A 26,898-nucleotide genomic window follows, 5' to 3' on the forward strand; every position below is an offset into this window, starting at 1 on the left:
ACTTTAAAAAGCCGGGTTTTAAATAAAAAGGGAGCAAGTTTACTTCTCCATGCAGAGGGCTCTTCATGGCTCTTAAGTTTCTGTTTCCCTGCGGCGTCGACCTCGAGGCCGTAGGAGGCGTCACCGCGACCGGGGCAGATACGAGGCCCGGGGTCCAGTCTGTCTACAGCCTGGTGGCCCCCTGCTGCCTGGGACGCTGCCTGGGCGTGGCCTGTGCCGGGAGAGGCCAATAGGAGCCGAGCCGGCGGGCGGGGCCGCGCGCAGGCCTCTGGGCCGCCCCCGCCTCTCTGATGCCTCTTTTCCAGCTCCCGCGCGGCCGCCGGTTCCGTCTGCTGCAGACCCCAGGACGGAGAAGTCTCAGGGCCGCCGCCGCCCGGTAAGTGCCTGGCCTTCCGGCCGCGGCTGCGCCGGTCGCCCCTCCTCCGGCCCGCCCCCACCCACCGGCGCCGGACTCCCGGGCCCCTACGCGACGGCGCTGCCTGGTCGGCCGCGGCCAGGAGGCTGGGGATCGGGGCCGGGTCCTGGAGAACCCCGGCGCGGGTGGGGCCTTCCCGGGGCTGCCTCTGCTCTCCGGCGCGCGTGCTGGGCCCGGCTTAGTGGGGCGCGAGGTTCCGGGGTGCGCCCCCCTCCTGGTGCTGCCGATGCTGCAGGAGGGCCGGTTCCTGGCTCTCATCTCTCGGCGGCATGGGGGGTGATTTCTCTCCCAGTGTCACCGAGATCAAGTGTGACGCCCGTCTTGCATCCCGGCGTGTGCGCCCTTGCAGCCGCGGTGCGTTTCACCTGCCTCTGCATCGCTCACACCTGCGATTCATTCAGGAGCGTGCAACCGGGGCCGGGCGAGCTGCGTAGTCTGGGAAAGGGCCCTCTCCTTTGAGTTGCTCCTGGAACACGCCAAGTTGTTCACGTTTTCGTGGACTGGTGGAAATTAATTTCCTCGTAAAGTTAATGTAGCTAAGGGTTTTAGCATAATTCTAGGCGTGATTAATTTCAGGTACAGCGGTTGCAGTGACATTGTTCCTGCGCAAGAATTGCTAAACGTGTCGTAGCCCTGCGAAAGTCTAGCTTCGTGCTCCTCCTGTTGCGAGAAAAGTTGAAAGGCGTAAAATTTGTTCTTGATTTTGCTGCTGCCACGCTTTGTGACTCAGTTAATTCATATGAGATAAGATAGATTCCTAAGACTCTTAAAATCCCACGTTTCATGCGTCTGATGAGCCTGTTTTTCGTCCTGTACCTTTAAAAAGAATGGGAAATAGGAAAAAACCGTGGAAGACAGCCCTGCGGGGAACAAAGATTTGTGAGCGCACCGAAGTTTAGAGACTGGATTGCGGTTTAAGATTGGGAACTGAAAAGGGAGCACTGTAATACTGAAAAAACTTACCCAGAGTTAATTATATAAGGGAAACTTGGAAAGCTTTCAGAAGTTCCGGCAGCAATTGCTGTATTTAATTACCTCTCTTTGCGGCTGTATAGATGCTGTAAGGGGAAGATAAATGCTAAAGTTATAGAAAATGTAATAGGTTATGTAACCTATCTTAAGTGTAGAGAGAATGCTTTGAATTCTTAATTTATATAGACATTTCCGCTTAGGAAACACTTTTTTGTTTATTAATAGTTAAGAAATGTTTATATACCCTTAGGAAAATCATAAATTTATTTTGAATATGTTGATTTCCTACCCTCCCACCCCCACCCCCACTTTTTATTGTATTCTTATTATTTGCGCCAATGTTTTTTTTTTTAAACAGCCTTTGGAAAATAGTGTTTGGCTTTGTGGTACGTAGAGGAAGATCAGCTTTTCCCTCAGGGAGAGCTCAGTTTGAGTCCTTCATAGCTGTGTGACTTGGCAAAGTCACTTTCCCTCTCTGAGGCTGGCTGTCCTCAGTTGTGAAACGTGATGATGGTACCGATTGCATAAGGTCATGGAGATTAACCAAAACCTTTTATGTGGAAAACAGAGCAGTGCCTGACGTTAATACATGTCATGTATTAATAATGACGGCCATTGTTAGTACTGTGTTCACAGCTCAGAGAAGTGGTCTCTGGCTTTTAGTTTAGCTAGAAGGCGCCGACGGAAGAAGAGAGCAAAGAGATTAAGTGATTAACAGCCACTCCCCTTGCAGGACGCTAGAATTTTTGCAAGTTGTAAGTCCCTCCCTGAATCTCAGGCTGAACTACTGCTCAAACACTAGTGATTGCTAAGGGACACTTCAGTCTCCTTGACTGTGTTGGCCTTCAGTCTTGGCACTTGAGTAGAGTTGGGATTTCGCCAAAAATTGAACTAGCAAGTTAAGGAATGTGTGTGAGGAGAACCCCTCCAAAGAGAGCTCTAAAACAAAGAAATGGTTGAAATGCCAGAGGTTTCCAGCCCCAGATAACTGAAGCCCAGTTACAACTAGCCTTGGCCAGTACGCTTACTGGACCTACGGGCCCCTCTATTCCAACATTAACCAGAATCTCTTCTTGTTTGGATGCTTGCCCAATTACTGATGCTTTTGGTGGTTATTTAAGCCCAGTTATTCTTTCTTTGACTCTGCAAACAATAACCTGGGAAGGCACGGTAGTCTTAACTGCTTAGGCATGTAGTCCTAGCTTTGGGAAAGGAAAAGAGAAGAGCCCCAAAGTTATTTTTACCCTACTTTTAGTTAACTTTTGTGTGTGTGTGTGTGTGTAATAAAGTTTTATTAAAGTATAAAGGAGATAGAGAAAGCTTCTGACATAGGCATCAGAAGGGGGCAGAAAGAGTACCCTTAATTAACTTTTAAACATCTTATTAATAGTTGAATAGAAAGTACTTTCCTACAGTTTAACCAGGAATACCAGAGGGACTCTGGTTTGTGGAAGATAAGGTATTGTGAGGGTACATCTGAATGGGAACTCATGGGTGTGTGATCAAAACTGTGGGAGGCCACTCCACTGCAATGCGGCACCCTAGCTGAGTGTTTGCATATGCGTATAACCCAGAACCTCTGGGTTTTAACATTATAACTAAAAAATCTAATATTAAAGCCAACAGAAAAAAAAAAGAGCCAAATCTCATTAAACTAGCAAAACAAAAGTATTGACAGGAAACCAGAAGATTTAATGGGTGAGATGGCATGAAGTCATATACAATACAGTTTTTTAAAAGCATTTTTAATTAGAGATGAGAAGGTAAAATCCATTTCCCATACATTTTTGCTGACGTTTTAGAGGATATCTTTTGTACTTCTGTGTGTGTGTATATTTTGTATGTATGCATTTCTGCAAACACTGCTAAAAATCACTGCTAAATAAGATGAATCAGAAGAACTGTCTGTAGGGTCATCACTGCCTGATCAACTACATAAGTTATTTAAGTGATAAGTATTCCAAGGCATTATTTGCCATCACTGTTTGACTCACTGATGCATTGGGGATGCTCCTGAGGCCCGCATTCAGTGGGTGAGGCCCTAGTATCTGTACTTGTAAGAAGCTCCTTAGACAGATTCAGTTCAGTTCAGTCACTCAGTCGTGTCCGACTCTTTGCAACCCCATGAACCGCAGCACGACAGGCCTCCCTGTCCATCACCAACTCCCGGAGTCCACCCAAACCCATGTGCATCGAGCCGATGATGCCATCCAACCATCTCATCCTCTGTCGTCCCCTTCTCCTCCTGCCTTCGATCTTTCCCAGCATCAGGGTCTTTTCCAGTGAGTCAGTTCTTTGCATCAGGTGGCCAAACTATTGGAGTTTCAGCTTCAGCATCAGTTTTCCAATGAATATTCAGGACTGATCTCCTTTAAGATGGACTGGTTGGATCTCCTTGCAGTCCAAGGGACTCTCAAGAGTCTTCTCCAACACCACAGTTCAAAAGCATAATTTCTTTGGCGCTCAGCTTTCTTTATAGTCCAACTCTCACATCCATACATGACCACTGGAAAAACCATAACTTGACTAGACGGACCTTTGTTGACAAAGTAATGTCTCTGCTTTTTAATATGCTGTCTAGGTTGGTCAAACTTTGCTTCCAAGGAGTAAGCATCTTTTAATTTCATGACTGCAGTCACCATCTGCAGTGATTTTGGAGCCCAGAAAAATAAAGTCAGCCACTGTTTCCACTGTTTCCCCATCTTTCTGCCCTGCAGTGATGGGACCGGATGCCATGATCTTAGTTTTCTGAATGTTGAGCTTTAAGCCAACCTTTTCACTCTCCTCTCTCACTTTCATCAAGAGGCTCTGTAGTTTTTCACTTTCTGCCATAAGGATAGTGTCATCTGCATATCTGAGGTCATTGATATTTCTCCTGGCAATCTTGATTCCAGCTTGTGCTTTCTCCAGCCCAGCATTTCTCATGATGTACTCTGCATATAAGTTAAATAAGCAGGGTGACAATATAGAGCCTTGCTGTACTCCTTTTCCTATTTGGAACCAGTCTGTTGTTCCATGTCCAGTTCTAAGTGTTGCTTCCTGACCTGCATACAGGTTTCTCAAGAGGTAGGTCAGGTGATCTGGGATTCCTATGTCTTTCAGAATTTTCCACAGTTTGTTGTGATCCACACAATCAAAGGCTTTGGCATAGTCAATAAAGCAGAAATAGATGTTTTTCTGGAACTCTCATGCTTTTTCCATGATCCATCGGATGTTGGCAATTTGATCTCTGGTTCCTCTGCCTTTTCTAAAACCAGCTTGAACATCTGGAAGTTCACGGTGCACGTATTGCTGACCTCAGATAGGTTGCTGCTGCTGCTGCTAAGTCACTCAGTCATGTCCAACTCTGTGCAACCCCATAGACGGCAGCCCACCAGGTTCCCCCGTCCCCGGGATTCTCTAGGCAAGAACACTGGAGTGGGTTGCCATTTCCTTCTCCAGTGCATTAGGAGCTGCTAAAAAGGAGTCCTGTGTTCCACTTAGCACATATAGTGTCTCAGCCAAGAAAATAAGAATCATAGAGGCCATGAGAGGTGGGGAATGGTTAATGATTTCTTTTTGAAGTTGTTAGTTACAGCAGGCAGGTAGTTAGGTGTGAGTAGAGAAATGGAGGCAAGGGCCAGGTGGCAGGAAATCAAGCATCTTGTTAACAGCAAGGGTCCCTAGGCAGATAAAGGAAAACAGGAACCTTAAGACTGACAGGAAACGACACCATTTTGGGTGATAAGGGTCGGAAAAGCAGACAAAGAAAGGTGGGAAAGATGGGAATCACCTGCATCCAAATGTAATCCTTTGCTCTCTGTGCTCTCTTTACAATAGGGCTTCCCTGTGGCTCAGTAGTTAAGAATCCACCTGCCAGTGCAGGAGAGGCAGGTTCAATCCCAGGTGGGGAAGATCCCTTGGAGAAGGAAGTGGCACCCCACTCCAGTATTCCTGCCTGGAGAATTCCATGGACAGAGGAGCCTGGAGGGCTGCAGTCCATGGGGTCCCAAAGAGTCAGACACGACTGAGCAACTCAACAACAGCAAAGTCTTACAGATAAGAAGTACCCATCTTGCACTGATGCCATGACACTTCTGATCTGAGCTAAATCCCTAAGACAAAAATCCTTCTTCTCCTCAGGAAAATGGGGCTGGGATGAAAATCAGGGAATATGACCCCCAGGCTCGTCCTTCTCCAGTAAATATTGCACTCCTTTATTTGTATGCTCCTCGTGACCAGCTTGCCAAAGAAACTGTGGGTGGCAGCTCTTCGCCTGTAAGCCTACTCTCTCTCTTTGCTTAAATAAACTTTCACTTTACTTTCTTAATTTCTCTGCTTCATCTCCGAATTTTTTTGTTATGGAGAAAGAACCTCCAATTCACTGACCATGGGGTGATGGAATATTTTGGAACTAGATAGAGGCGCTGGTGGTGTGACTGTGAAGGTACTGAGTGCCACTGAGTTGTTTGCTCTGATGCTTTGTTTGTAGTAAGTGAATTTTGCCTCAGTAAAAAAAACTCTGGAAAAAATAATACCATTTGTATTGGAAAAATTAATTATCCCTATTCAGATGATCGGGAAATATCAATAACCTCAGATACACAGATGACACCACCCTTATGGCAGAAAGTGAAGAGGAACTGAAGAGCCTCTTGATGAAAGTGAAAGAGGAGAGTGAAAAAGCTTAAAGCTCAACATTCAGAAAACTAAGATCATGGCATCCAGTCCCATCACTTCATGGGAAATAGATGGGGAAACTGTGACAGACTTTATTTTCTTGGGCTCCAAAATCACTGCAGATGTTGACTGCAGCCATGAAATTAAAAGACGCTTGCTCCTTGGAAGAAAAGCTATGACCAACCTAGAGAGCATGTTAAAAAGCAGAGACATTACTTTGCTGACAGGTCTGTCTAGTCAAAGCTATGGTTTTTTCCAGTAGTCATGTATTGATGTGAGAGTTGGACCATAAAGAAAGCTGAGCGCCAAAGAATTGATGCTTTTGAACAGTGGTGTTGGAGAAGACTCTTGAGAGTTCCTTGGACTGCAAGGAAATCAAATCAGTCAATCCTAAAGGAAATCAGTCCTGAATATTCATTGGAAAACTGATGCTGAAGCTGAAACTCCAATACTTGTGTGGTCACCTGATGGAAAAAATTGACTCACTGGAAAAGACCCCGATGCTGGGAAAGATTGGGAGGATAAAGGCACGACAGAGGATGAGATGGTTGGATGGCATCACTGACTCGATGGACATGAGTTTGAGCAAGCTCCAGGAGTTGGTGATGGACAGGGAGGCCTGATGTGCTGCAGTCCATGGGGGTTGCAAAGAGTTGCACACGACTGAGTGACTGAACTGTTTCAAATTGACTACCTTCTGAGTGTTGTTAGGAGCTTCCCTGGTGGCTCAGATGGTAAAAGCGTCTGCTTGCAGTACAGGAGACCCAGGTTCAATCCCTGGGTCGGGAAGATCCTCTGGAGAAGGAAATAGCAACCCACTCCAGTACTCTTGCCTGGAAAATTCCGTGGATGGAGGAGCCTTGTAGGCTACAGTCCATGGGGTCTCAGAGTTCGACAAGTCTGTGCGACTTCACTTTCACTTGAGTATATATATTTCTAAGACTTTTCTCTTAAATTAAGCACATTTTTATTGTTTCTATGGTGTGTCTCATCAGTAGTATTCACAGCTGCTTAGTAGTATTTTCTCCTTAATTAAAACACCATCATTCCTTTTGATCATGTACAGCCTCAGGTAGTAGCAGAAAGAACATGAAACTTGGGATCAAGTTTGGGGGTTATAGGTTCATTTCTGCCCCCTTGGCCATGTGGCTTTGGACAAGGAAAGTTCCTAAAACTGGCTTTCCTGGTCTGTTTTTCTGTCCTATCCCAAACTTCTTGTGGGGGGATCCACTGAAATCATTTATATTGAGCACTTTTGTAATGGCAATCTGCAGTACTTCTGCATGTCACTGTTACATGGTTATTGTTTTGTTTTTTAACTTGAAGTCAGCAAAATTCAAGAATGGGTTGAGGACAGTACATGGATTATTGGATTTATTATTAATGTGTTTTACAGTGTGTAACTTACAGTGTTAATCATTATCTTACTTATGACTTCAGTAAGGTTAAGAATTAGTTAAGTACAAATATTAAACTTTAAGGATGTTAGATGAGTTTTTGGGAGCAGTGCTTGTTCTTTGGTACAAAAATACTTAAAACGTGTGTTGTTTTTTTTTTTAAACGTGATGATTCTTAAGTTCCATGCTTAGGGAGCCTTCTACTTTACTCATCTCTTCAGTTCAGTTCAGTTCAGTTGCTCAGTCGTGTCCGACTCTTTGCAACCCCATGAATCGCAGCACGCCAGGCCTCCCTGTCCATCACCAACTCCCGGAGTTCACTCAGACTCACATCCATCGAGTCAGTGATGCCATCCAGCCATCTCATCCTCTGTCGTCCCCTTCTCCTCCTGCCCCCAATCTCTCCCAGCATCAGAGTCTTTCCAATGAGTCAACTCTTCCCATGAGGTGACCAAAGTACTGGAGTTTCAGCTTTAGCATCATACCTTCCAAAGAAATCCCAGGGCTGATCTCCTTCAGAATGGACTGGTTGGATCTCCTTGCAGTCCAAGGGACTCTCAAGAGTCTTCTCCAACACCACAGTTCAAAAGCATCAATTCTTCGGCGCTCAGCCTTCTTCACAGTCCAACTCTCACATCCATACATGACCACAGGAAGAACCATAGCCTTGACTAGACAAACCTTTGTTGGTAAAGTAACGTCTCTGCTTTTGCATGTGCTATCTAGGTTGGTCATAACTTTCCTTACAAGGAGTAAGCATCTTTTAATTTCATGGCTGCAGTCACCATCTGCAGTGATTTTGGAGCCCCCCAAAATAAAGTCTGACACTGTTTCCACTGTTTCCCCATCTATTTCCCATGAAGTGATGGGACCAGATGCCATGATCTTCGTTTTCTGAATGTTGAGCTTTAAGCCAACTTTTTCACTCTCCTCTTTCACTTTCATCAAGAGGCTCTTTAGTTCCTCTTCACTTTCTGCCATAAGGGTGGTATCATCTGCATATCTGAGGTTATTGATATTTCTCCTGGCAATCTTGATTCCAGCTTGTGCTTCTTCCAGGCCAGCATTTCACATGATGTACTTTGCATATAAGTTAAATAAGCAGGGTGACAATATACAGCCTTGATGTACTCCTTTTCCTATTTGGAACCAGTTTGTTGTTCCATGTCCAGTTCTAAGTGTTGCTTCCTGACCTGCATACAGATTTCTCAAGAGGCAGGTCAGGTGGTCTGGTATTCCCATCTCTTTCAGAATTTTCCACAGTTTATTGTGATCCACACAGTCAAAGGCTTTGGCATAGTCAATAAAGCAGAAATAGATGTTTTTCTGGAACTCTCTTGCTTTTTCCATAATCCATCGGATGTTGGCAATTTGATCTCTGGTTCCTCTGCCTTTTGTAAAACCAGCTTGAATATCAGGAAGTTCACGGTTCACATATTGCTGAAGCCTGGCTTGGAGAATTTTGAGCATTACTTTACTAGCATGTGAGATGAGAGCTAATGTCCATAAATGAGGAATAGATATCAGTTTATCAGTCTGCCAGGGTCCCCTTTGAATTCCTGTGTTTTCTCTTGGTTTAAGCAAGCCGATTGGCCATCTTGTGAACTGACATTAGTAGTACTTGTGTTAGGTCTCCTGGGAAGTACAGACCTGGGGAAACTCCCTGGATCTACAAAGTAAAAACCTTGGGCATATTGCTTACCGATGACTATAGTAAATTACTGGCCAAAAAGGTCATTCCAGTTTTTCCATATCTTATGAGAAACGCCAATGAACTTTTTGGTCAACTGAATGCAATTTTACTTTAAACTGACAAGAATTAAAGTTGATAGCAGATACACAGAAGTGGGGTAGTTTCCTTGTGTCTCTCTTTACTGGGCGCAAGCCCAGATTTGCCAGCTGAAATCCCGTGAAGCTGCAGAACATATAATGAATGTGGGGGCCTGGCTGTGGCAGGTGCGTGCGTGTGTGTCACAGTGAGTGAGGGCACGTAGCCTCAAAGCAGGGTGGAAGGCAGCCTTTGTGAGTGTCTGTTTTGTGTTAGTTTTAAAAAATATACTTAATTTCCACAATAGGCCTAAAAGCTGGGCATTTTATTTTGCTTAGTGAATAAAGGTATGGGCTCTACCCCTGACTGGTTGCCTTGGATGTTTCGACGATGAAGAGGATGGAGAATTGAAAAACCTAGAGGTTAATACCTGGAGCTTTATGAATGAGGAAGGAAGTGATGGGGCTCTCACCCCATAGTTGGCCTCGTTTCTTCATCCCAGGCCTCCTCACAGCTAGTAGCATAGTATGGGTAAGAGAAGAGAGGTAACTTTATAAACTGGAAGTATACTGTGGCCATGCTAGGTCAATAATTATCATTTTAGCTTGTGACACTGGGTTGCAACATCTTGCTACTTCTGTGAATCTGAAGAACTTCATTTCCTCCCAGGAGGGACTCACTAAGACAGTGGAAAGCCAATAGCAAATATTTATTGAGTGTTGAAGAACAGGTTGAAGATAACACGGGCCACCCAGAAAATTGGCTTCATGTACCACACTATACACATACATGCGTTTCAAGGTATTATTTTATTGGATTATTTATGGCCTCGGTGAGAATTAAGGCCACTTATAAAGTGATTTGGGGTTCAGGCGATAGGGTGCTTTGCTTTATAAGGTGAGGATCACCTTGGGAATTGTGGGGGGTTTCCATGGTAGCGTCTGGTGGCACCCTCATCTGATTCTGTGACCCCATGGACTGTAACCCGCCAGTTTCCTCTGCCCATGGGATTCTCCAGGCAGGAATACTGGAGTGTGTTTCTGTGACCTCCTCCAGGGGCCCTTCCCAACCCAGGGGTTGAACCTGGGTCTCCTGCATTTCAGGCAGATTTTTTTTTTACCATCTGAGCTACCAGGAAAGCCCATCTCCAAGTGAAACAGAAGTTTAAAAAAGAAACTGCCTGTGTGAGAAGTTCCATTGAAACGTCTTACTTTTGTGTCCAGGAAAAACCCCGTTGGAGGCTATGGTTCTGTGAACAACAGTCAGTGGTGAGCATGTCGGCCCTTAACTGGAAGCCCTTCGTGTATGGAGGCCTGGCCTCCATCACAGCGGAGTGCGGTAAGTAAGGAGCCCAGGGCGGAGGCTGGCCAGCTGCCTGCTGCATACCACGAGGCTTAGACTTTTGGTCACGATAATTGGATATTGAAAGACTTTCGGTGTGAATGTAGTTCAAACACAGAATCTGAGATTTTGAAACACTTCGTATTAGAATTTAAAATTTCTTTCTCCTCTTGGGAATCTTGTAAGACAAAATAGAGACTTTCTGGGTGGTCCATTGGTTGAGAATCCACCTTCCAATGCAGGGACATCAGTATTAAGATTCTGTACGTATGCCATGGGGCAGCTAAGCTCGCTTGTCACAAGGAAAGATCCTGCATGACGCAACCGTCATAAGACCCGATGTAGCCAAATAAATAAATATTTAAAAAAAAAAAAGGTAAACAATGACTCTGACTGCTTATTAGCAGTTTAGGGTTCAAAGTTCAGTGGGGAGAAGGTTGAACCAGTTGCCCTAATGGAAGCCTCATGAATCACTGTTGACTGACATCTGTCCCCATTCTCCTTGTTGTCCTTCCCACTCTGTCCCTGTGAACACATTTGACTATAAAGAGGTTTAGGGAGCCCCACCATCTTCCCAAGCCAGAGGTGAGCGACCGTCATCGCGTCGTCGTGTTCCCATCATGCTCGTCCACGTCCTGCTGATGACTTCATCAGCTCCATCTCCCAGCACATCCCATTTGTTCCTTTGTTTATTCCTTGAATCATTCATTCAACACATGTTGGTGATTGGTGAGAATTCCCTGGCGGTCCAGTGGTTAGGACTTCCTGCTTTCACTGTCTGCGGGACCCGGGTTGATCCCTGGTCAGGGAACTAAGATTCCACAAGCCTCCTGCTGTGGCCTAAAGGAAAACAAAACAGAATGAAACCCACGTTGGCTGAGATGCTGCTGTGTGCCAGGTGCTAGGTGAGTCACTGCTGACCTGGGGTGACCGCAGGGACTGGAGCCGATGGGTTGGGACGCTGTAACCACTCACCCACCCACCCCTGCCTTCAGTTTCCTCTGTGGACTTATTGACACAGTGACTCACGGTTACTGTGTTCGGGGGTGTATATTTGGATGGACTCTCTCTTAGGTACCACATTAAACATTTTAGCCTATATTAAGAGTCACTTTTGGAGAAGGAAATGGCAACCCACTCCAGTCCTCTTGCCTGAAGAATCCCATGGACGGAGGGGCCTGGCGGGCCGTGGTCTGTGGGGTCACAGAGGGTCGGACACAAATGAAGTGACCAAGCAGCAGCAGCAAGAGTCACTTTTAGGCTGTAACACACAGTAAGAAACTCCTTTAGAAAAGGCATTTATCTCCATTCATATTGAATACAATATTAGCCTTCACATGTGTGAGAAATAGTAACTTTTATTTTATTTTTATCATTTTATTATAATTATTTTTTGGCCATGCTGCACAGCTCGCGGGATCTTAGTTCCCCGACAGGGGTCTGAACCTGGGACATAGCAGTGAAAGCACCGAGTCCTAACCACTGGACTGCCAGGGAATTCCCAGTAACTTAGATTTTAAAATGGATATCTTTTGTATATATGTTTATGTGTATATATGTATATATGTTTCTATAAAACATTCCAAGTACCTACTTTAGATAGCAGTGCAGCCTCTTCACATTCTATGTAGAAAAAGATGGGACATAAATACAAATATATGGAAAAGAAAATAGTTAATGTGTTTTTAAAAAAATCTTTTGATTCTTAATTTTTTTTAAAGTAAGTGGAAGACTGCAAAGTATCAAATTCTTAATTCTGCTTTTTAATCTGAATGTTTCCTCAGTAATAAGTCAGTGTTTATCCTTTATTTAGTGGAATTTCTTTCTCTTAAGTGAAATATTTCCTTCTGAAAAATTTTAAGGTACCTTTCCAATTGATTTAACCAAGACACGGCTCCAGATTCAAGGCCAGAAGAATGATGCAAACTTTAAAGAAATCAGGTATCGAGGAATGTTGCACGCATTAGTGAGGATAGGCAGAGAGGAAGGCCTGAAAGCTCTGTATTCGGGGTAAGTAGACGTTTCAAATGGACAGACTTCACACTGAGACTTCACAGAGAAAAAGTCCAGGTTCGGGGTGTATTTGAAAAGAGCAAGTAGCAATGGTTGATTGTTTTCATTTCAACTTTGCTTTCTACATGTTTTGTATAGTGAATGTTGTGGTAAAACTTTTTACTATAGTCAAATACAGATAATGGTACAAAAATTACATTTGTTTTGAAACGTTCTGTAGTTCATTTTTTTCCTCTTCCCCTTGGCTATTACCGAGCTTTTTACCATAACAAAAATGATGTTGTATTCTCCGTGGACAAGAATTGCAGTGAACAGCTTTGCTGTAGTCCAGCGTTTAGTGAACATTGTGTTGTAGGCGCTGGATAGGAAAGTGATTAAGAAGGGACCCTGCCTCTATCAGAGGCCCTGCAGGAGGTTATTCTTTCGGATGATTTAAACGAAGGGAGATTGGATGAAAGGGGCTTCCCTGGTGGCTCAGTGGTAGAGGATCTGCCTGCAATGAAGGAGATCTGGGTTTGATCCCTGAGTCGGGAAGATCTGGAGAAGGGATTGGTTACCCGGTGCTGTATTCTTGCCTGCAGAATCCCATGGACAGAGGAGCCTGGTGGGCTACAGTTCATGCGGTCACAAAGAGTTGGACACGACTGAGCGACTAACACTTTCACTTTAATAAAAGGGCTGCTTAAGGGTTAAGGGAACAATTGAAGGGTTACCTAGAAACTGGCAAAATGAGAAATTGTTACCGAGGCTGGGACCAAAGGAACAGGGAGAAAAGAACAGTGTTAGCAGAGCCTCCCAGGGCTGAAGCCTTGAAGGAGCCTGTAGGAGCAGTAGAGGGATGCTCTGCTAGTGCCTGGGGAGAGGAGGAAATCCTCTGCTTCTTCCTGTCCCTCCTGCCCTCTCTTCCACCTTCTACCTGCTGACTCCTCCTGGAATCGGCTAGCAAGGGAGAGGGGTGGTAGTCCAGCAGCAGCTCCTGCCCTGAAGGAACTGTGTAGGGCAGAGCATCCACATAGTGTGTGACCTCACCCATGGAGTGATGGGAAAGGAGGAGACGCGCTGATGTCTCTTCCGGTTCTGGCGAGTATGCAAACGGAGGTTCTGTTCCTTGATCTAGGACCCAGGAGAGGAGAGCGGGTCGTTCGGACGTGAGGGTAATTAGCTCAGCGTGAACTCTTGCTCTGGTGGTAGGTGTAGGGCGTGTGAGTTGAGAAATCTGGGAAGCAGGTGGAAATGCATCCTAGAATCAGGGTTGGAAACATGAGTTCAGGAGTCAGCAGTCTTTGGGCAGCTGAAGCCATGCAAGTAGATGAGCTCATCTGGTAAGTGTGTGGAGCCAGGAGAGAAGAGAGGAAGGACAGAATCCCCTGGCCCCTCAGAGGACAGAGGTAGGATGCGCAGAGAAAGGAGAGGAATGGAAGAGGCTTAGGGAGGAGATGATTGTAAGCAGGGCCAAGGGTGGACTGGAGCAGATACCACAAGGCGAAGGGGCTTCATAAGATGCTGATTGAAAACCATCATTTGATTTAGTAATTGAGATGTCCCCTGGGCTCATTTTGGTGGGACGGGGGGAGGGGGGCGGATATTGATGGAGAGGTTGGAGGGAAGCCCAATTGCAGCCTAAGAAGAAGTGGTAAGTGTGGCAGGAGAACCTGGGAGTGTGAATGCCAGGTGATTATGAGATTGGGGAGGGTCCCTGGAAGGAGAGGGAATAACTGGAATAGGGCCCCCAGGGAGGTGGGTGGTGAACTTCAGAGAAGCCCTGGAGGGTGCTGACAGAGGCCAGATTTCATAGGGACTCTGTCCCAAGAAAGGAAAGCCCTCCACGATCAGGGAAATGGAACTCTGTGTTCACGTGTTCGTGAACGTTTTCACTGAGGATAAATACAGTGTGCTGAGCTGTCACTTAGGGAGCTAATAACTTGCACACATTTGACTGAACCCCCCTGTGTTTTTGCTGGATTTCGAACTTTTAAGAGAAATCCATCTTTGTGTAGTTTGCGGAAGGCAGACTGCATGCTTGTGTCCCTTGTGTGCATCCTCTAGAAGATTTTCAGTGACTCTTAAGAATTCCTGTGTCCCTTTGTCCCTTGGTTTGGCAGGATCGCCCCGGCAATGTTACGCCAGGCTTCCTATGGCACCATCAAGATAGGCACCTACCAGAGCTTAAAGCGGTTATTTGTCGAGCGTCCAGAAGGTGAGTGGGGAATCCTTTTTCCACTTATGGACAGGAGGTGGGTTGTTTAGTCTTTTTACTCAAGTGGTTTACGAACAGAGGAGAACTTTGGGCATAAAGTCTAAACAAATTCTGCCTAAAGCATGTCAGCATTAGCTGAATTTAGGAGGGTAACAGTTAAAAAGAGCAATTTACAAGCTTCTTAATGAGTTACTTCCACAACATCCAGACTAGGGAGTATGTCATTATAGTTCTAGCCTACTTAAAATTCTCTAAAATCCTAGGACTTATCACCTATTTTTCAGGAAAGCAGGCTGTATTTCTTAGTGTTAAGAACTCTGATTTGATTTGATTTTATTGCTGGTTGATTCTTTGACTTTGCTTTAATCCATAGAAGTTTCTATCTGTTTCACAAAGGAATGAGCACCCGTCACTCTTGGGTGAGAGCTGTGAGCAGGAGCAAAGCTGCTTTAAAGTGCGTCAGTGTATTCCAAATAAGTATGGTGTGCTTGAAAGTTTTATCTCCACGTTATCTCATAGGGTATCTTCTGTTCTCTTACCATGGTGTACTACCTCATCTTATTTACAATAGTTATATTTACACACACGAGTGAATTGATGGGTGGTTACTTTTCCATGATAATTCACATTCCTTCTTAGGTTTCAAGAAATTTTGCTATGGGACTTCCCCTGGAGGTCCAGTAGTTATGACTTTCACTCATAGAACTTGGGTTCAGGCCCTAGTTGGACAAGTAGGATCCTGTAAGCCAAGTGGTGCAGCCAAAAAAAAAAAAAACAGAATAAAAAGAAGTAACTAAAAAAAAATGAAGTTTTTCCTGAGAAAAATCTCTTCTGCCAACAAAATCCCAAATTCTTTTAAAATCATTTACTTTGTTAAGCATATATTTCTTTATTTTCCTAAGTGAACAAATGGTATGTAAGTGAATCTCATTTGTATATGCATTACATGAAGAGTTCTGTATATGTGAAAAGTCAAATAATGTGTCTTTGCAGATGAAACCCTTTTGATAAATGTAGTCTGTGGGATTCTCTCTGGAGTCATATCCTCAAGCATTGCTAATCCAACGGATGTTTTGAAGGTAGGCAGCCCTATATTTTGGGCTTCCCTCATAGCTCAGTTGGTAAAGAATCTGCCTGTAATGCAGGAGACCTGGGTTCGATTCCTGGCTTGGGAAGATCCCCTGCAGAAGGAAATGGCCACCCACTCCAGTATTCTTGCCTGGAGAATTCCACGGACAGAGGAGCCTGGCAGGCTACAGCCCATAGGGTCCTAAGAGTCCAACACGACTTAGCGACTAAACCACCACCACAGCCCTATAACCTTCAGGCACACTCTGCTTTTTCTTAATGAGATCAACACTCAGATCATGAAAATTTGAGAATATAACACTGTGCATGTGCGAGTCTGTTTACAGTTTTAGTGCTGGGAAGCTTCTAACTTAGAAACCTGCATTAGGGGGTTTCCCACTGGTACAGGTGAGCTCACGAGTAGAGCCCCTTCTTGGAGACTGTGGTGATTTGGGAGGTTTTGGTGACTAACCAGAGAAAAACATTTAGGCTTGGATGCATTTCACTTGTCATTGAAAATCTCCTGTGTTTTATTGGTTCATGAAAATAGGTGGACTGCAAGTTTTACACCAGTCGAGGCTGCACATTGGTGACCCTTTCAGAAGGCATTACGTTATCCATTAATCTGACTCCAGGAAATAATAAAGAAAATATTTACTTAACCACAAGTAGACATACCTTATTAGATGACCTTGCCGACAGTACCAGGATACAGCCTTCTTAAATCCCTTGGGACTAATGAATTAAAATCAGTTAGGTGCACGTCCTTGTTTGAACCGTCTCAAGTTTTCCCTTTCCTTCCCTCCCTCTCCTTCTCCCCCATTATTGCAAGCAGCATTCATGATGCTCCTGCTTTGTGCCAGTTGGTGCCCTGTGTACTTAGAATCCAAGAATGACTAAGGCAAGGACCCCGCCTGCAGTCTTCAGTCTCATAGGAGATTCTGATAACATCAAAGCTGTGCACGGCAGGGACGCTGCAGTTACACAGGTGCAAAGAGAACTAGTAGGCTCTGAGTTTACCCCGTGCTGGGGCTAGATCGCTGGAGAAAAGTTTCCGCACTCATTCACCTCTTACATGTGTGGAGAGGCAGTTTCCTGCATTTTGTCTTATTTTCGCATGTTACCATGGCAGTAGCAATCACCTTTAGAGTTAGAGGTAAATGCGTGTGCTCCCTCAGACAAAATAAGGTACCAGTTTTTAGTGAAAAGTCCCTCTTTATTTTTAAAAACGTGGAGAGCTACATCAAACGTTATTTTTATGTTGGCATCTCGGTCATGTGAATTCCATGGCTGTGGTAAAGTTCACTTGTAAGTTCAGAGTGTGATGGCGTCACATGGCTGTCCTTTGGCCAGCACGTCCGCATACCTTTCGGTTTGGCTGGAGGGAAATAACAGTGGCTTGGAGTAACTAATTTAAGAAGAGTGCTTGCCCATGCTTGATGCTGCCAGGCACACTGGATACTCATTAATTATGTGAAGTCTTAAAAATTAACACTCAGAGTCTTTCTTTCCTGCTTAGTAACCTAGAGGAAAATATGCCATTTTCTTTCCATTTCAAAAGACTATTATTAATAATAATAATTTTGTTTTGACACTTAACTCTGGACTTTCCTCGATGCTTTTTGATGATTCCAAAGTACCTAAGAACCAATCCATATAAACTTAAGCTAGCTTTATAGTAATATATATGGTACAGTTTTTTTCTTTTAATGGTTATTAAACAGCAGGTTGATTTTTTTTTTTTTTTTCCCTGAATTTGGGGAGAAACATGCTAGTTTCTTTCTCACGTTAGTCTTTAATCTCTAGATACGGATGCAAGCTCAAAGCAGCACCCTTCAAGGAGGAATGATAGGCAACTTCATTAACATTTACCAGCAAGAGGGCACAAGAGGACTGTGGAAGGTGAGCTGACTTGGTTCTTTTTCTTTTAAAAAAAAAAAAAGGTTTTTTTTCCCTATTTCCATTATTTTATCTAATCCAAATGGCATAAGGCAGTAACTGAACAATGACGTCTGCCCTTGAAGGGATCTTCTTCCTTAATTTCCTTAATTTGTAAAATGAAAACTTGTCATGATTTTACATCAGGAATGTGCCATGATTTTACAGTAACTTTTGTGCAATTCACATGGAAGAAATGCTATGAAGGCTGAATTTTTGTTTTTTTCTGTTTTAAGTTCTTAGGGAGAAGGGCTTACAGTTATCTTGGGTTTTTTTCAGTGGTATGGTTTCATGGCTTCTCTGAAGACCGTTAATCAGGCGCTGGTATGGAATGCTATTTCCTAGTGTTCTAGGGACTGTCAGTTCATAGAATGGATCCAAAAGGCGATCCAGTCCCATTCTCTCCGTACATCTGAGGAAACCGGAGGCGCTGAGCCGTGACTTGTCTTGGTGAAGGTCGTACAGTTAGTACCAGAATCAGAATTAGACTTTGGAGCTTCTGACTTCTTACCCTCTACTCTGCATTTTTCTACTCTGTCACTCTGCATTTCTACCCACCAGCAGGCAGACATAAAAATTGGCCATCGTTTGGGAGAGATGTTTGAATCTTCATTATTCATGTTTTTACCCAGGGCGTGTCCCTTACTGCTCAGAGGGCTGCTATTGTGGTCGGCGTGGAGCTGCCAGTCTACGACCTCACCAAGAAGCATCTGATTCTCTCAGGCCTGATGGGAGACACCGTGTATACCCATTTCCTGTATGTTTATAGATTTTTTTTTTAATTAATGTTTTAGGTATGCATGACTTTAGAGTGGAAATTTGCTACAAATTTATAGACATTTTAAAGAAAGTTTATTATGAAAGTATCATATTCTCATATTTGAAAATTATGGTACAGAAGTAAAGCAGGAAAAGGTACAATAAGCCTTTATCCTTTTACCTAGGTAGCCATTGTTAACTGTTTGATATGTACCTTCAGGTTTTTCTATGCACGTGTAAGTACGTCTACAAAAATAGATTGCTGTGTTGTGCTCAGGCGTGTCGACTTTTTACGACCATGTAGACTGTAGCCCGCCAGGCTCCTCTATCCATGGGATTCTCCAGGCAAGAATACTGGAGTGGGTTGCCATGCCCTCCTCCAGGGGATCTTCCCAACCCAGGGATCTAACCTGAGTCTCCTGCGTTGGCAGGTGGATTCTTTAGCATTGAGCCACCAGGAAAGCCCCACAAAAGTATTATTATATGTGCTTTATTATGCATCTATGATCGTGTTTAGCATTCTTTTATTTTTATTTTTATATTTAAAAATTTTTTTCAACTTTATTGAGGTGTAACTAGCAAGTAAAATTGTAAGATATTTAAAGTGAACAATGTGATTTGATACATATGTGAATTGTGAAATGATTACCCCCATCCAGTTAATTAACACATCCATCATTTTGTGTGTGAGAACAAAATTATTCTACTCTCGTAGCAAATTTAAATTATATATAATACTGTTATCCACCATAACCACCATATTATATATTAGACCCTCAGACCTTATTCATTTATTATTATTTTTTTAAATTTTATTTTATTTTTAAACTTTACATAATTGTATTAGTTTTGCCAAATATCAAAATGAATCCGCCACAGGTATACATGTGTTCCCCATCCTGAACCCTCCTCCCTCCTCCCTCCCCATACCATCCCTCTGGGTCGTCCCAGTGCACTAGCCCCAAGCATCCAGTATGGTGCATCGAACCTGGACTGGCATCTCGTTTCATACATGATATTTTACATGTTTCAATGCCATTTCATTTATTATTTTTAAAATTAATTATTTTGGAGTATAGTTGCTTTATAGGGCTTCCCAGGTGACTCAATGGTAAAGAATCCACCTGCCAATGCGGGAAACTCAGGTTCGATCCCTGGGTCAGAAAAGTTCCCTAGAGAATGAAATGACAACTCACTCCAGTACTCTTGCCTGGGAAATCCCATGGACAAAGGAGCCTGGGGTAGCCAAAGAGTCAGACCAGAACTGAATGACTAAACAACAGCAAGTTGCTTTATGAGACCCTCTTCATCTTAAAACTGAAAGTCTGTGTGCCTTTCCCAACCTCTTCCCTGTTTCCCCCACCCCTAGCTCTCGCAGTCACTTTTCTGCTCTGTTTCTATGACATCTGGCAACTTTGGAGACTGTTGTGATTCTTAAGCCTCAGCTGGACAGGGAGTGCCAATGACATCTCCTGGGGAGAGGCTGGTGAACCGTGTATGTCTTACACTGCACAGGAAAGACCTTCACAACACAGAATTATCTGTTCAAAGTGTTAGTAGCTGCGAAGCTGTGAAACCGACTCTTGAGTTAGTTGATACCAGGACTGGTCTATGGTCCAGGTATCAGTTTAGTGCTACCATGGGCCCCCAGTGGGCATTATATTACAGTGAGGAAATCTTTTTCTCTGATCTCTTAGAACAGGGTAGTTATGATACAGCTAAAATTACTCTGATGTCTGTTTAGAGGTGAATAGATAGATACAATAGCTCATCCTTGGAAGATGTTCCTTGTATGTTTCTGTATTCCTTCCTGTTTCCATGACAGTCCAGAACCTCAAAGGTATTGTTAGCCGGGACTGGGATTTATAAACCAGGATAAACAGTGCTGGTGTTTGGAAGTCTGTGTAGCGCTTTAGATAGGGTCCTTATTCACGTGTATTCTGTCCAGTGTTACCTGTTACATGTTAACCTAATTGGGGGGAGGCCGTTTCCTGCCTTTGATATGCTTTTCTAATGGTCTCTTCTTACAGCTCAAGCTTCACCTGTGGGCTGGCGGGAGCCCTGGCCTCAAACCCTGTGGATGTGGTGAGAACGCGTATGATGAACCAGAGAGTCCTCCGAGATGGCAAATGCCCTGGCTACAAAGGTACCCTGGATTGCTTGTTACAGGTGAGTGGGGTTGTCCGTCCGTACCCTGTTGCGAGTTCTTTCTGTGGCTTCTTGGCTTCCATGTCATCCTCTGAAGAGTTTCTCTTCATGATTTAAATACACAAGGGTTTGGAGCCCGATGAACCTCTGGTTCTGTCACTGGTAATCCTGTGACTCTGGTCCATACAGACAGTGTGCACCTCAGCCTCCTCACAAGTGGCACAGTGGTACCACCCGTGTCACGGGATTATTATAAAAATCATTGTGCTAATACTGCCGAAATAGTTAGCGTGGTGCCTGGAGTAATGTTAGGTAGAAATATTATATATGTTTATAATAAGTATAAGCATAGTAATAAAGCCTTGTTCATAGAATATGATATATTAATATAAGGGACACTAGTGAAATAAGCACATTTACTTAGTCTTCAACATTCTGTGGATGGCTTCTGTCTGTGAATCTGCCCCCCAAATACGTGTATACATGTATGTATATTATTTTTTTTTAATATATTTTATTTTTTAACTTTAGTTAAAAAATTGGTTTTGCCATATATCAACATGAATCCGCCACAGGTATACACGTGTTCCCCATCCTGAACCCTCCTCCCTCTTCCCTCCCTGTACCATCCCTCTGGGTCGTCCCAGTACACCAGCCCCAAGCATCCAGTGTCGTGCATCGAACCTGGACTGGCGATTCGTTTCATATATGATATTATACATGTTTCAATGCCATTCTATATTATTTTTAAATTTATATTTATTTAATCAAAGAAGTATCTAAGTTTTGAGGGCTTAATATAACTAAGATGAGTGGTGCCCTAAAGCCTAGAGATGGTACAGAGTATTTGCCTAAAACGGGCTTTTATAAATACAAAATCTAAATTAATATTTAGAAATGAAAGTTCATTTTTCTTCTGTCTCTGCTCTGCTGTGAAGGGTGAGAAAATACTCATATTTTCTGTGATGGCAGTAGAACTGTGTCTGCTTCCAGAATATATCACCTTCCTGTTGAGTCAAACTGGAATGAATATCCTTCATTCAGACATCTCTGAAAGGAAACCATGAATCTTAACCTTAATTCTCGGTTTAAATAACTGGGCCTACTGTTGATGAGTAGATGAAAGTTTGCGACTGTCTCTGCTACCGGACTGCCAGCAGCCAAAGATGAGGGACCACTTCTGTGGTTGCTGTTTTCCATCATGATGCTGGCACACCCCTAGACTTCAAAATGAAGCAAAAATACTTAATGTTGCCTATCCAATCACATCAAGTAAAGGTCCCCTGAATTATATCTTTATCACTGTCGCCTCCCTTTCTAATTTATGACCTGTTGTGAGTCCACATGGCAAGGAGGCAGTAGACTCTAGTTTGGAGTTAAATCTCACTTCTTCTTCATCCAGCTCCTGTTTGCTCTGGGTGTGGGATGGTTTGGTACAGAGCCTGAGTCCTCACCTAGGCAGGAAGCTTTAAAGAACAAAGAAAGGCAGTGGGCAATGATTTTGTAGATAGTCCTTCCAACAGAATTTTATTTTTAAGAAAAACAGACCAGTTCAGTTCAGTCTGACTACTAATTAAGGCATATTTGACATAATTGGGAAGTTGGATGCTAACTTCTTTTTCCCCCCTCCCTTCTAACAGACATGGAAGAATGAAGGGTTTTTTGCTCTATATAAAGGGTTTTGGCCAAATTGGTTGAGACTTGGTCCTTGGAATATTATTGTATCCTTTTCTGTTGCAGTAGATCTGAACAAAGATATACCTAAAGAATGTTGTTTGCATAAACTGTCGGGTTATTAATTATAATTAAAAGATTTTTTTCTCTTTTGAATTCTTCTCATTCAAGAAGTTAACTATTCAGTTTCTTTATACACAGGTAGAAAGTCTCTCTGCCAGCCTCTGTGAAACTTGGTTTAATGATGGTGTTCTTGAAAGCCAATGATATCAGTGAAAACCTTTATTTAGACTCTGCTCTAGGAGCTGAGTTTGTTTTTTATTTCAGAGAGAGACAAGGACTTATTTATTTATTCTGTAAATCCCTGGCCACCCTTGGGCAGGATGTGGCTTGGCAGCTATGTTATAGAATGCTCGAGAGTGCCCAATGATGGGAATTAGCTTCTGAATTATTTGCCTGATTAGCAGTTTGTCCTCCATGCCAAAGTGAGAGGCAGGAAAGAAACGGCAGTTTATTAGGAATGAAAGGGCAGAATTATGAAGTAGGAGATGTTGGTTTCTACCAGTTTTGTTCTACTTAAAAAAAATTTGTTTATTTTTAACTGAAGGATAATTGCTTTACCACCCTTGTTCCTCATTATCTGTGCCTCCCTCGCATGGAAGCTTGCCTACCGGCCACCCTGGAGGAGAACTTCCCAGGGTTGCTGCCTTCTCTTACAGACTTCACTACTCTTATAGTCTTCCCCAACATTAGAAAACTAGCAGTGTGGATGTACTCCCAGAGGCTGTTGCAGCTGATGCAAGGGATTTGTGTGCCTCAACTGTGATCTGTCTCTTCCAGGCCGATCTTGGGAAGGCTCCTTGGGAGCTCTTTTGGGGTGGTTGAGGATGGAGCCCTCGTGTTTCATCATGCCCCCAGCACATGGTCTGCCCAGACACGTTTGTTAGGAGGCGTGTGCTATTTGTGGGTCGGTTTTGATACGTTAAGATGGCATAAAATGTCAGCCTTAACTAATACACCTGCAGTTCTTTGTGACCTATGAGCAGCTGAAGAAACTGGATTTGTGACAATCAAGCCTGCATGAGATATCCTCTGAAAACGCTCACTTCTGAAATAGCGAAGCCTCCTGTCTTTCCCACTGCTTCTCACTGCTTGGCCTGCCACAGATTAAGGTGTGAGCGAGCAACAGGTGAGGGCTGGGTTAGCTTGGATCGCTGTGCCCCGGCATCGGATACTCTGCACCAAATGTTAACGGCCTCGACTGTAACATCTAGACACTAGTCCTTACCATTCAAGTGCCCTTCGACGTCAAAGATAACAGGAAGTGCATGTTTCTTGCTAAAGAAAACTTGCATGAAGGTCAGGAACTGTGAACCATTTCCTTCAGGCGAAGAATAACTCCTGGAGCACCTCAGCTCATAGCCAAGACTCCCAGACTGTTCTGAAGAAGCTCTTTGGAACCGTGGGACGGAACGTCTCAGACGGTGTTACTGTTCCTGAGCTTTTGGGGGGCTTTGGCTTCGTGTCTGCTGAAGAAATTCACACATGGAGATGTGATGTACCCCAAGTATAAACAGGGCGGGTTAGAGATCGCTGGAACATTGCACTGCTTTGTAATTTCCTATTTTGGCAGGATCTTTCACTTATAATAAGTGACTTTTAAGCCTTTCACCACCCTTTGTGAGGAATTGTTACAAAGTATTACCATCTGAACTCATGATGGTGTGAGAGGTTGGCTTGGGAGGTAGCAAAGTCTGTGTTGTGGGAGGTGTGTTTAAGCAACTTGGGTTCTGTCCTAGCTAATGGTAGTACTGGGTTGGCCAGAACCTTTGCTCAGGTCGTAAGAGCGTGGGGAAAATCCGAACAAACTTTTTGGCCAAGTCAATAATTTGTGATATTAGCAAAGTTTCTGTGTCCCAGTCTGTACAATGGGGATAATAACATGTATTGATACTGAGTGTCAGGTGAAGAAAACAGTAGCTCCTACTACTGGCCTTGTAGCATAAGTGTCTTTACATCATGATGTCGTATAGCCATAATTCCAAAATAAATAGTTCCTGTGTGTGAAGAGAGTCGTTTTATCGTGAACTTCTCCCAAGGGAGGTCCTGTGATAAAACTCTTGTGAAAGAAAGAGGCTAACGTTCTGTTGTTTCCCTTAGTGAAATGTAGCAAGTTAATCGAAAAGTTGATTTTTTCAGATTTCCCAGGTTTTACTTTAGTTTTGGTCATGTTTGTTAAAATATTTCCTGTCTTGGATTTCCTTATCAGTTTGGATGGAAAATCCTTGCTTGAAATTTGAAAAGCAATATTTTTGTATACCTAGAGTCTGATAAGAGGTATATAATAGCTTCCTTCTTTTCTTCTAAAGACAGGATATCATTCTTCTTTCTCGTCTTTTATCTTACTCTTTTCAAAATAAAAAGTGACTCTGAGAGAGTCCCAGGACCTTTATACTTCTAGAAGACATCCCTAGAAAAGGAAATATATTCAGCATTCACTTGGGTAGCGTTGGTTCTACCCTTAGAGTGTGCTCAGTCATGTCCAACTCTTAACTACCCCATGGACTGTATCCTGCCAGGCTCCTCTGTCCGTGGGATTCTCCAGGCAAGAATACTGGAGTGGGTTGCCATTTCCTCCTCTAGGGGATCCCCCCGACCCAGGGGTCGAACCTGTGTCTCTTGTGTTGGCAGGCAGATTCTTGACTGCTGCGCCACCTGGGAAGCCCTGTGAGAGTACCAGTAAATACGTCCTCCCTGGGGCTCCAGGACAGTCACCTCTGCCATATATGCAGGTTCCCAGTCCGTCCAGCCCCTGGACTGCTTCCTCCTTCAAAGCAGAATAGAAGGCACGCAGATTTTTCTTGGGGATTGGGCAGTTTTTCCTCCCTGTCTCTCTCACCTTGCCTTCTATATTAATGCTGACTTTGAAAATAAGATTTTGTGAAGCAGGATTTCTGTTCCAAAAGGAAGAGCTAAGGCAAGAAAGGAGGCGGTCAGAGGGGCAGGTAGGTGTTGATTGCTTCAAGATTCAGATGGAAGTCTAGTTCTCGCTGACCAGCTCCAGATGTGATACTAGAGAGCTGAGCCCCTTCAGACCTCGTCCCTCGTACTAAACCATATCTTTAGAGAGGAGACTTCTCTTCTTACCAGAACATTCCATTGATGTAAGGGCTTTCTATAGAAAGGCTTTCACTTTTGGGCTCCTTGAGTTTAAAGGATGACTTTTTATGAGCCACTCTTTGTTTTTCTCCCTTAATGTAGAAAACATTGTAAGTATACATATAATTCCTAAAACAGTAGAAGCGAGTTCATTTTGAAGACCATGAACAGATTGAATGTCACGTAATATTTATTATATCAGTTTATTCAAATATGTACATGTTCATACCAGGATGAAAAGAAAACCAAACCCCTCTGTAAAAGGTAAGCACATTTTAAAGACATGTATTTCTTCAGTGCAGACTTATTATAAATACCTTATAGAACAGAGTCTTAACCTGTTTTGATTTTTTTTTTCCCTGTTCCCTGAAAGAGTTATGCAGTTACTGAAGCTTCTAACCAAGGAAGAACTTGAAGGACTGGGAGACTTGGTCCCCTTGTCTATGGGGCTATGAATATAAGTTCCCTCCCTCCACTCCCTTGGATATTGTTAAATGTAGCGAAGGGATTTTTAGCTTTTATAACCCAAATGAAGAAAGTGGATTTTTTTGTTTGTTTGTTTGCTTGTGGATTGGTGTAATCATTGATGGCTAAGTTTGGCTGATTGTGATATAAAGAACGGCTTCTGTTTTCTGTATTTATTCATGCACCAGAAATAGTGTATATTATTATATAAAGACTATAAATGTTTTCATAAGCCTTTATATTTTGAGCTCTTTATTTAAACATTGTTGGAAAATGTGGCATAAACCTTGTGTCATTATTTAATAAACTGTGGTAATATATAATAATAAAAATGATTTGTGGTTATTTCAGATGCATAGAAACATTTGAACAAAAACAAGCTCTGAAACGTCCAGGAAGCTGGAGTAGATCTGGCGTCCATGAAGCGGCTGCAGACATTTCTCTCTGCTTAGAGAAGTTGTCGAGATCATCTTACTAATTGCCTGGAGACATGTGTGGCCTCCCAGTCTGCAGCTCCGCAGAGGCCAGTGAATTTGGCTCATTGGGTTTGCTGGGCAAGGCAGCTTTGAGATAATGGAACACAGGTGGGATGCCATCAGGGCCTTGAAATTTCAGGACCCCTCAGTCCTTCTTCCAGTGCCTGGTGTTGGCAAGATCCTTGGTTAACTGTTGGCTAGGCAGACACCTCTAGTTGGGTATAAAACAACCAGGGGATGAAATGCAAACCTGGTTCATTATTTATTTTTTTTACTTGAAAATATTTTCTAGGTGCCTGTCTTAACATTTGAATTAAACACAGTGGTCTATTGAAAAAACAGAATTGGCAAAAAAAAAAAAAAGAGCCTTGTGGTCTCTGGTCCCCTAACCTAAGAGATCAGATGACCCACCTTTATGTGATCGAGTTCACGTGAAGGTCAGCGGGAAG

At 43.4% G+C, this 26,898-nt stretch overlaps 1 protein-coding gene across 1 annotated transcript; it reads left to right on the forward strand.

Moving 5' to 3' along the window:
• The first annotated feature begins 305 nt into the window (after positions 1-305).
• On the forward strand, positions 306-24,417 carry SLC25A30 (solute carrier family 25 member 30). The gene is made up of 10 exons (XM_019971236.2): positions 306-376; positions 10,435-10,549; positions 12,415-12,562; positions 14,668-14,762; positions 15,756-15,841; positions 17,637-17,732; positions 18,401-18,525; positions 20,558-20,696; positions 22,316-22,396; positions 23,375-24,417. The coding sequence occupies exons 2-10, from the start codon at positions 10,486-10,488 to the stop codon at positions 23,414-23,416; spliced, it is 876 nt and encodes a 291-aa protein (XP_019826795.1). The 5' UTR covers positions 306-376; positions 10,435-10,485; the 3' UTR covers positions 23,417-24,417.
• Positions 24,418-26,898: the final 2,481 nt, after the last annotated feature.

The sequence above is a fragment of the Bos indicus genome, chromosome 12, assembly GCF_029378745.1.
Source record: "Bos indicus isolate NIAB-ARS_2022 breed Sahiwal x Tharparkar chromosome 12, NIAB-ARS_B.indTharparkar_mat_pri_1.0, whole genome shotgun sequence".
Classification (NCBI taxonomy): domain Eukaryota; kingdom Metazoa; phylum Chordata; class Mammalia; order Artiodactyla; family Bovidae; genus Bos; species Bos indicus.